This window comes from Silurus aristotelis (assembly GCF_946808225.1).
Source record: "Silurus aristotelis genome assembly, chromosome: 20".
In the NCBI taxonomy this organism is placed as follows: Eukaryota; Metazoa; Chordata; class Actinopteri; order Siluriformes; family Siluridae; genus Silurus; species Silurus aristotelis.
The window spans coordinates 15,628,792-15,640,283 of NC_139593.1; the positions used below are offsets into that span (position 1 = coordinate 15,628,792).

The following is an 11,492-nucleotide window of genomic DNA, read 5'->3' on the forward strand; positions in this document are numbered from 1 at the left end:
CTGTAAGAATCAGAGCCTCTGCTGTAAAGCTTTGTGCATTTAAGCTAGATGATGGTTAGGTTTAATCAGGGACATACCAGGGATAGAGAAGGTTTAGGGTTTTTTTAGGGACTCTGAGGTTTCACACTGCATTTTGGATATTCAATCTTTGCCTCAGACTATTTTTACTGGGAAATCCTCTGAGATTGATGAAAAATCAGAACATTATATCATGTCGTGTGAAAAGTCAGATGTTTACAAGTAGGAATACTATTTATTTAGCTGTGTGGTATTGCAATTAGGAGTAAAATATTAAATAAAAGATATTAAAAAGTCAGATTTGTTTAATGTCTTTTAATTTACATTATATACTCACATCCCAACATGCACACATGCTATTTATTTACTATAGATTGAGCAGACATCATAAATTGGCACAACTCCTGACCATCTAAATAAATATATTTTACATCCATTATCCTTGAAATAGCAATTCATTTATATATATCATCTAAGTGGAAATCAGCAGTCCTAACAAGCTTTAATAACTTACCAAACTTTTAACGGACAAAGGATGATAGTGTCAGAGCAAACCGAATGCCGAGAAAAGGTACAGGAGGGGTGTGTATCTGTGCACCTTGTGAACCATGTCAACTCTACGTGTTAACAAGAAGGTGAGGGGCAGAGCTGTTACTTCTCTAGATTCTTTTCCGCAGATGCCGTGTGGTACAGTTTGACTCCAAGCTCCTCTAGTTTTTCCTTCTTTTCGAGGTCTTGGTACAGTCCTGAAGGCACGTGTTTCAGTCCGTAAAGCAGGCCATAGAGACATCCAGAAATCAGACCTGTAGCACTGCTTTCCCCTGGAACAGTTTTAGTGTCAAGATTTCTTTCTGTATACATCTATCTTAATAATAATTATTGAATTACTTGATTATACATGAATACATGCAGATATCATGAATTGGCACAACTCCTGACCATCTAGATCAAAAATCTTTGGGGCAGGCAATCCTCTTTTGTTTGTATGTTAAACAAAAATTATCAATAAAATAGAAATTCATTTACATACAGGTGCATCTCAATAAATTAGAATATTATTAAAAAGTTGATTTATTTTAGTAATTTAATACAAAATGTGAAATGCGTATATTATATAGATTCATTACACACAGACTGAATATATTTCAAGTGTTTATTTCTTTACATTTTAATGATTTTGGCTCACAGATAATGAAACCCAAAATTCAGAATCTCAGAAAATTTGAATATTATTTAAATATAAAACCAATTAAAAAAAATATATATATATATATATATATAAATAAAAGATTTAACACAGAAATGTGGGACTACTGAAAGGGATGAACATGTACAGAACTCAATACTCGGTCGGGGCTCCTTTTGCATGAATTACTGAAATAATGCGGTGGGGCATGGAGGCGATCGGTCTGTGATGTTATGGAAGCCCAGGTTGCTCTCATAGCAGCCTTTAGCTCTTCTACGTTGTTGGGTCTGGTGTCTCATATCTTCCACTTTACAATAGGTTGGGCGAGTTTGCTGGCCAATCAAGAACATGGATACCAGAGTCCTTAAACCAGGTATTAGTACTTTTGGCAGTGTGGGCAGGTGCCAAATCCTGCTGGAACTTGAAATCAGCATCTCTATAAAGCTGGTCAGCAGAGGGTAGGCATGAAGTGCTCCAAAACTTCCTGGTAGACAGCTGTGCTGACCTTGGACTTGATAAAACACCAACACCAGCAGATGACACGACTCCTTGAACAACCTCTGACTGTGCAAACTTTACACTGGACCTCAAGCAACTTGGATTCTGTGCCTCTCCTCTCTTCCTACAGACTCTGGGACCTTGATTACCAAATGAAATGCTACATTTTCTTTCCTTTCATCTGAAAAGACAACTTTGTCCCACTAAGCAACAGTCCAGTCCTTTTTGTCCTTTGCCCAGGTAAGACACCTCTGACGTTTTCTCTGGTTCAGGAGTGGTTTTACACAAGGAATGCGTCAGTTGTAGCCCATGTATGCATCTGTGTGTGGAGGCTCTTGATGCACTGACTCCAGCTGCAGCCCAGTCTTTGTGAATCTCCCCAAATGGCTTTGTTTCACCTTTTTCTACCACTTTTTTCCCTTTCATTCAACTTTCCATTAATGTGCTTGTATACAGCACTCTGTGAACAGCAGCTTCTTTAGCAATGACCTTTTGTGTCTTACCCTCCATGTGCAGGGTGTCAATGATCATCATCTGGACAACTGTCAAGTCAGCAGTCTTCCCCATTATTGTGTAGCCTGAACCAGACTGAGACACCATTTAAAGGCTCAGGAAACCTTTTGTAGGTGTTTGGATTTAATGAGCTGATTAGAGTGTGACACCACGAGTCTCCAATATTGAACTTTTTCACCATATCCTAATTTTCTTAGATACTGAATTTAGGGTTTTTATTAGCTGTAAGCCATAATTATCAAAATAAAAAGAAATAAACATTAGAAATATATCAGTCTGTGTGTGATGAATCTATATAATGTACAAGTTTCACTTTTTGTATTGAATTACTAAAATAAATCAATTTTGTAATGATATTCTAATTTATTGAGATGCACCTGTATATCGTCTAAGTGAAAATTAGCAATGAATACAAACTTTGAGCTTATTTAAAATGTTGCTCTAAAAAATAAATATTATATTTCTACCCTCTTTATACTTTTTTTTTGGTTCTGGGTTAATATTGACAATTTACCTCCATGAAACATGGCCCTTTTGCACAGCTCGCCCCAGTCTGAGCCTGCAGCCAGCAGAGCATCGTAGGCGATCATGGGTGCATCGTGGCCTCTATGCCCTCCTCGACCTTCTGAACTCCAACTTTTATACAACTGAGAGAGATGCAGTATAATTACTTTTACAGATAAAAACTATATTTGAAGTTAACAACATTTCATGCTGGTGCTAATAGCTACTAATAGCTACTTGGGTCTGAGGTCTATGCAATATTCTGGTTGCCTGCATCTATGGGCATCACAGCTGACTTCAAAAACTGGTCATGTTAGTTAGTTTGTCATGTCATTCGTTTATTTTCATTAAGCATCTTATCTTGTATATTTAGAGCCTATCCAAAGAATCATGATGCTACATTGGGAATGCACTCTAGACAGATTATCCCTGACCATCCAGCATGTTTTAGGCAAGAAACTCAGAGGAATCCTATGCAGAACATGCAAAATCCCACCAAGACTGTAACCTGAGCTCAGGATCAAACTGATTACAGTGGTCCTAAAAGGCAGCAGTATTATATGCTATACCATCATGCTTCACCTAGGTTGGTCTTTATTTTCATATTTATTCATATTCATATTTAAACGTGTTTCAGGCATCTTCCTTAAATCTTAAATACACTAGTTGTGGTTGTGTTATGTATACAAAGTCATAGACACACATATACACACAGCTAGTCTAGAATATCTTCTTTTGAATACTAGCTGGCATCTTTTAGGAAAGAAAATAGATTTTGACTGGTACTGTAGGCATATTGCCTGTTTATATATATAAAATATGAAAAAAATTATATGAAAATTATTATATGAAAATAACTCAACATACAGCCATAATTGTCAAAATAGCTGGCAACCAAAGTGAGTACACCCTGTGAACACACTGCGTTAATCCTCCTGGGCATGGAATTCACCAGAGCTGCACAGGTTGTTGCTGGGATCCTCAGTCACAGTACATCCATGTTTCCTTCAATGAACCACAGCTCTCCAGTACCATCAGCACTCATGCAGCCCCAGACCATGATGCTACCACCACCATGTTTGACTGTAGGCAAGGCACAATTTTCTTGGTTCTCCTCACCAGGGCGTCGTCACACATGCTGGACATCATCTGATCCAAACAAGTTTATCTCATCAGACCACATGACATGGTTCCAGTAATTCATGCTCTTGGACAGGTCGTCTTTAGCAAAATGTTTGTGGGTTTTATTGTAAACCAACTTCAGAAGAGGCTCCTTTTGGGATGACTGCCATGCAAACTGACTTGTTGCCATGTCCAGCGTACGGTCTGAGTACGGACAAGTGGACCCTTTGCTTCTGCAACCACTAAAGCAATGCTGCAGCACTCATGTGTCTGTTTTTTGAGGCCTTATTCAAGTGGAAACCGTCTTGGAAAACCTCTGTATGACCCTGGTCACTGTACTGTAACTATGTTTCAGGGTGTTACTGATCTTCTTATAGCTTTGGCCATTTTTGTGGAGAGCAACAATTTAAATTCTTAGATCCTCAGAGAGTTCTGTGCCATGAGGCGCCATGTTAAACATCTAGTGGTCAGTATGAGAGAATTGTAACAGTACACGTATTCATATGGAAACTTTTTGGTACAGGGCTTTCGGGTTTGGTACTGAATGCAGTCCTTTTGACGTGCAGAACATAGTTAACATCTCAGGAATGTATTAATTGACTGCCTTGCACTTTGAGCATTTTTTAAGTTATTTTTATGAAACCTGAAAACATACATAACACTGCCAGGGGCATAAAAAAAGAAACTAGAATTAGGGCAGTGTCACTGTAACTACTCACTCAGTACCAGAAATACGATTTGTTTTGCGCATGCTTGAAAAATCAATAGCGTTAGCATTAGCCGCTATCCAGAAACTATATCTCACACACTAATCTAACAAATCAAAACTTAAAGTTCATACCTATGCCTGTATATTTCACAATTTGAGGTGTATAATAACATGGAATTAAGGCTTTACCTTATCCATCTCATCTGCATCATATGTATTAGGAAAGATAGGCTTGTTCTGTCCCTCCTCCTCGATCCCTCTCTCCTGCAAATAGAACTGCCACTTGGCTTCAAAGTAAAACCATTTCTCCTGGTATTCTGAAAAGAGAGATTATTTACACAGTGAGTAGAGTTTAGGAAAAGTTGCTTTTACAATATTACATACTGATCAATAGACATTTATGCATTTCACTGCTGCTGAAAAAACAGTGTTTACATGGTTAGTATTTATTATTATATAAACAATTATTTTACCGTTACTGTACTGGTGAGTGCTGCACTGTCACTGTGTTTATTGTCTCATTTTGTTGTGTTTGCACTAAATGTTGTTTGCACATTTATGCACATGTGCACTTTATTTATAGTACCAGTTCATATTGTCTATTGCATCATCTTGTATTTATTTCATGCATCATCTTAGTCTTGGGGGATTGTTGTTTTATTTTACTCTGTACAACAGTGTATATGTCTGGGATAACAATAAAAGCCACTTGACTTGATTTGACTTGATCTAAAGCTCACTTTACTTCTTGTTAACCTTTACTGTTTACAAAGTCATTCAATCAGCCAGTGTTCACTGCAAATATCAGAAAAGGAGTATGGTCAAAAACATCCCATTTTGTGTTCACACTGGTTTAATTAAGGTGATGTTAACTCACCTAAGCATGCTAGAATGCTCAAGAAGACAAACCTTAAGGCAGATGGGCTATAATAACAGAATATAACATTGTGTGCAGGCGTTCCTAATAAAGTGGCCAGATGTTTTGAAAGACTTATTGCCAAAAGATTATGCGAATTCTTACATGAATTAATGTCTAAGAGGATAGATATATAACCCTAATTCCAAAAAAAGTTAGAATGCTGTGTAAAATGAATATAAAAACGGAATGCAATGATGTGCAAATCTTATAAAAATATATTTTATTTACAATAGAACATAGAAATCATATTAATTATTTATTTTATTAATTATTTAAACTGAGGGACTGAACCATTTTATGTAAAAAATCAATTCTGTTTTTTTTTCAAATGTCCCATATGTTTCTGATACAGGATTTCAGTTGTTCAACAGTCCTTGGTCTTCTTTATCATATTTTCCACTTCACAACACAGCAAATGCTTTCAGTTAGTGGAAGTTCTAGACTGCAGGCAGGTCAGCTCAGCACCCGGACTCTACTACAAAGCAATGCTATTGTAAAAAACGCAATATGCAGTTTAGCGTTGTCTTGTTGAAGAAGAAAAAAAACGTCCAGATGAAAACATTTATTTCTTATAAAACCTATACATACCTCACAGCATTGATTCTGCTTTTAATAAAAAAAAATTTTTTAATTTCATTTCGTCTGACCACAAAACAAATTTTCACTTTGCCTCAGTCCATTGTGAATGAGCTTCTGCCCAGAGAGGATGGCGGCATTTCCGGATCATGTTCACATATGGCTTCTTATTTGAACAATAAAGCTTTAGGCTGCATTTGTGGACGACACAGACACATTTTATTTAATTGATTTCTTGGGCCCTTGAGCAAGGCCCTTAACCCTCTATGCTCCGGGGGTCCCTTACGAGGGAAATATCAAGGTCCGTGACGCCGGAGTGACGTGGGGCCGCCTTCCTGTGGGCTCACCACCTGCAGGAGGGACCGTAAGGGACGGTGCTATGAGGATTGGGCAGCAGTCGGAGGCGGGGGCCTGCTTAGACTGCTGCCCCCGCGACCCGAATTACGGATAAGCGGGAGAAAATGGATGGATGGATGGATGATTTCTAAGTGTGTAATGCAGTGATTTCAAATTCAATATTGATTTTCAACTTTTGTCCCTTGCACACAAAGATTTCTCCAAATTCTTAAAATTGTTTGATGGTATTCAACACCCATTGTTACTTCTGAGAGACTCTGCCTCTCTAAGATAAACTTTTTACACCCAATCATACCTGTTTCCAATTAACTTAAATAATTAACAAATAGTTGCAAAATGTACCTACTTTTCCAGCCTTTTGTTGCCCTGTGTCCCAACCTTTTAGAGATGTGTTGCCATCATCAAATTAAAAACATTTTAGATTTTCCTCAGAATTGTACTGGTACATTTACTCAGTTTAATATGGGCTCAATATATGGGTTTATGAGGTTTGCATAATCGTTGCATTCTGTTTTTATTTACATTTAACACAGTGTCCCAACATTAGCAAAACTGGGATTGTATTTTAAATGTTAGATATCGTGTGTACGTTTTTTTGTTGTTGCAGCATTGTTCTTAGTTACCAAACCTGCGATGTGGCGTATAGTCTTCCTGCAGTAATCTTCAGCCTTGGGGATCACCTTCATGAGATCACGACCCCAGTTCACCAATGGCTTTCCTTGGACTGCATATGAAGCAAATAGGGCAGAACAAAGAGATCCCAAAAAGCCTGTACACAGTAGATGTACAAAATTAGAATCCATTAAAATTTTAACTAACCGGATGATAAAATAATTTTCTTCAGCATAGTATTTAAACATTTAGTCATTAATAACTGTTTATTCATGATTAAATGTCATATTGTTATTAGATTGCAATAAATTTAATAAAATATTAAATTCCAATAAAATAAAGCTAAAGTGAAAGATTTCTGTTTACCCCAACCCCCATTGATTAGTCATGTAATAGCATGTCATTTTGATAGTAGGATTTTTTGCAACCAAAACTTTCTTTTCGGCTTCTCCCGTTAGGGGTCGCCACAGCGGATCCTCCGCACGTTTGATTTGGCACATGTTTTACGCTGGATGCCCTTCCTAACGCAACCCTCCCCAATTTATCCGGGCTTGGGACCGGCACTAAGAGTGGCTGGGGACGGTTCCCTGACCGGGAATCGAACCCGGGTCGCAGCGGTGGGAGCGCTGCATCTTAACCACTAGACCACCAGGGGACCTTTTGCAACCAAAACAATGCTTGTATATTATATGGACTAAAGTATTTTGTCCCCTGACTTCTCCAGCCATATGTGGTTGATCTCCAAACTGTTACCACAAAGTTGAAGACACACAATTGTGATGTCATAGCATTACATTTTTACTTACTTGGAGAACTAGGAACTAGGAGACCCAAACCTGTTCCAGCATGACAATGCCCCTGTACACAAATGGTTTATATGAGTTGGAGTGAAAGATCTCGATTGGCCTTCTATAGAGCTCTGACCATCAACCCTATTAAACACCTTTGGGATGATTTGGAACCATGACTCCACCCCAGGTTTCCTTACCTCACCTTCCATCACTACCTGATTTTACTAACACTCGTATGGCTAAATGAGCCCAAATCTCCACAAGCACACTCCAAAATCTAGTAGAAATCTAGTGGCTATCTTCCCAGAAGAGTGTGAAGAGAACTGGGGTGTCGAAAAAGCACATACCACAGGTTGTGGTCAGGTGTCCACAAGATTCTACAATGTTTGTTCATATAGTGTATTTACAGCATAGAGAAATGTTAACTACACACCCGCTGATATAAAGAACAGGCTTTTAAATCTTGATTTATATCAATGGTGTGGATTGGACATGACTGGAATGTTCAGATCAAAAAGCAGTGACCTGGAGATCAGATATAGTTTAGTTATAAACAGAACATAATAGGCATGGCATGGGAAGAATGCACCATCTCCACAATCACTAGCATTCAAGCTTTCCAGGAAAGTGTTTTGGGGGTGTGGCTTTAAAAGGAACACTGAATGATATACAGTATTTCCAAACAGATAAATATTTCTCACTGAGTATATTTTTTTTAATAAATGACTAGACCATACCAGTGGAAGTCGATTTTTTAGCTAGTCATAATTCTATGACTTGTGAAATGAGGACCATGTGGTACCTATGGGGTGGTTGTGGGTCATCCGGCCGATTTCGATGCTCACTTCCACCAGGTTTTCCAGTCTTTCAGGCTGCCAGTAGCGCATGCCCACACACATAGCTTTTGTGGCAGCTCCAAAACCAGAGCCTGTAAGCAGTGGGAAATACAAATATTGTCAAAGTAAATACTCATACATTCACCCAGTACAGGACTGGGTGTACTGCTGTGAATTAAGATGTACCTTTCTCATTAAACGGTGTGTGCCAGGCCAGCAGGTAGTTATCAGGTTTGAGGAGAGCACAAGCTTCTACTGTGCTGGGGTCGGGAGTTCGGCCTTGAAGGGACACCATGGCAGCCACATAAAGGCGCACAACCTCTCTGTATAAGTCTTCCAGACACCAGTAATCTTGGCAACACAATCCAGCATACACATACTTTAACATTTTCTCTACTTTTTGCTTCATGATGTCACACATCAGAACAGTGAATCCTTTTTTTTTCAATCTCTGTGCTGTTATGTGGTGTTAGCATGCTTAGCATTCCAGGCAACTGAGCACTAGTGTGCCCAGCTAAATATAGCTATAGTGTGTATGGAACAGTCAGAGAGAAATACTTTCAGGGCATTAGTGAGGCTCATCAGTAGCCACACACCCTCTATTCCGTCTGTCCACATCCCAAAAAAAACAAGCTCATACATAGCTCCAGGAGGATTTCACTTAGTGGCTGTTGATGTGTTCTGGGATGGTTAAGAGCCGTGGAGGTGATTAGGTGGGTTCTAATTACAAGACATTATTAAGAGGCTGATTATGCAGTTAACCTCTTGCCCTTAATCTTAACCATCCTCAACATATAAAGAATGATCTGAGTTTTTCTCAGTAGTAGAAACACAGACCTAAACCCAAAGTCTGTCCTGTTCTGTTAGATAAGCTGCAGCATGCTTTAAATAACCCAATGATTATACTGGGTCGATGGCCACCATTGTCCCATTTTGGTTGAGGATCACCCTTAAGATCTATTCTCAGCTTGGTGGAGACTCGGAGCTGTAGACAGCTGGAGTTTAGGTGTATGATAAAGGACGATGATTCTGACTTTGACCACAAGGTTTTAATGATGTCAGGGTTATTTATTACTTATGTATTAACCTAAGTGCATCTACAGATTAAACAAATTTTGATTCCATTCTCATAATAATGGACACCCAGAGATAAGAGAGAGATAAAAGAGATCAAGGCATACGCTGAGACTTTTTTCCTGCTTTATATGGCAAATCTAGAGAAATAATCCCATACCCTGCTAATGTATCTCTATCGGACCATACACATTTACATCTTGCTTCCTCTTATTTTCCTTTTTCCTGAAACTAAGACCAAAGACCAGCTTCCCTAATGTTTTTTATTTATTTTTTTAAAAACCTGATTAGAAAGTAAATTTAACATTTATTAAACTTTTTGAAATATATTAAAAAATTTTATTTCATTTTAAACAGGTTTAAAATGCATTCATGTTAATTTGACAAGAAATCCTCAACTCAATCACTGTAGCTCCTGTTGTGACTAAGAAGAACAAGTTCCAATAAATTCTTCCAAATGGAAATCTTTCAATAAAATTACAAGTCTATGGTAAGACTGAACACACAGGTTAATGTTGGTCTCTATTACTTTCTAAATCCTGAAACACAAAGTTCAATGAAAGTATTAGTGAAAAAAAAAACCAACCTTTCTTTCTAAAAATCTTACATGCTTGAGTAGTTGAATTTGACCTAATAACACATCTTTACCTGTAACAAGGGCCTCTGCTGTGGTCATGTGCATCAGAGCTCCATCACTCAAAGGCCAGTTTTCTGAATCCAGTTTAAGAGCTTCCAGTCCGCCAAGAGCCGAGAGCTCTTTCTGTATCTGAGACCCTGACATGCAGCTTTCCCAGTGGCCTTTGCGGTATCCCAGCGAATCTCCTACCGCACAGAGGACCATCGCGGCCTGGAATTTCTCCATCAGGTGTCTCTACAATGCTACACCATCGACACAAATGTTTCTCTTTAGGCAAAACCTGGGGGTTCTTGGTGAAATATTAGACCGGACCACTACAGGAGCTACCAAGCTTTTCCAGGCTTATCTACTTGGTTTGGTAATGTTTCAGATTGGGCTTCACTACCTCAGAGTGACCAAAAAAAACACGGCCCTATTCATCTCTCTCACACACACCCCCACACACAACCAGCAGGCTCTTATCACCAAGCCTTCTTTGTGTTCCAGTGATCAGGTGTCTCCTAAAAAGGCAATCTCCACGGCACCAGAAACTAGCAGCTGGTCCAGGATCAGCACTAAATCCCCTCCCAAAGCCACAGACAAGAAAAGAATAGAGTTTCTGCAAAAAGTCATCATACTAAATTCAGGGCCTTAAATATATCTGCAGCTCCAATACAATTTTCCACATCTTACACTCTGTAATTTTAGTCTGAAATGAAAAAGAACTGGAATTATATGTTTGAGTACATGGAAATTAAGCCCATAATGTTAAAGGGTGGGGTTTAAAGTTGTGATTACATAAAAAATTCCTTCCCGTTGAGCCAAACAATAAATAATAAGCCAGTTTCACCTTCCAACAGGGCAACAGCTCTAAGTGTACTGCCAAAGCTACACTTGTAGTGGAAGTGAGAAATGAGGCTTGATACAATGCTACATTCACCTTCATTCTGGCAATATGTAAATCAGAGCAAACATGTTCGCCAAACTGTCCAGACTATATTATATTTCAGTGGTGGATGAAGTGCACAAACGATGTACTTGAGTAAAAAGTAGATATACAGTAGGTAAAATAAAACTCTAATAAAAGTAAAAATGCTCCCTTTTAAACTTTCACTTGTGTAAAAGTACAAAAGTATTTGCCTTCAAATGTACTTAAGTATC

General features: G+C 38.5%; 1 protein-coding gene across 2 annotated transcripts; it reads right to left on the reverse strand.

Annotated features, from left to right (window-relative positions):
* Positions 1–318: 318 nt before the first annotated feature.
* On the reverse strand, positions 319–10,785 carry adprhl1 (ADP-ribosylhydrolase like 1). 2 transcript variants are annotated; one of them, XM_083522437.1, is made up of 7 exons: positions 10,364–10,783; positions 8,828–8,992; positions 8,608–8,733; positions 7,031–7,171; positions 4,740–4,867; positions 2,730–2,862; positions 319–839 (listed from the first exon to the last, which is right to left on the reverse strand). In XM_083522437.1, the coding sequence occupies exons 1-7, from the start codon at positions 10,575–10,577 to the stop codon at positions 670–672; spliced, it is 1,077 nt and encodes a 358-aa protein (XP_083378563.1). In that variant the 5' UTR covers positions 10,578–10,783; the 3' UTR covers positions 319–669. The 2 variants fall into 2 exon arrangements, with proteins under 2 accessions (XP_083378563.1, XP_083378564.1); XM_083522438.1 differs by lacking the exon at positions 8,828–8,992 and having other exon boundaries at positions 10,364–10,785.
* Between the last annotated feature and the right edge of the window lie 707 nt (positions 10,786–11,492).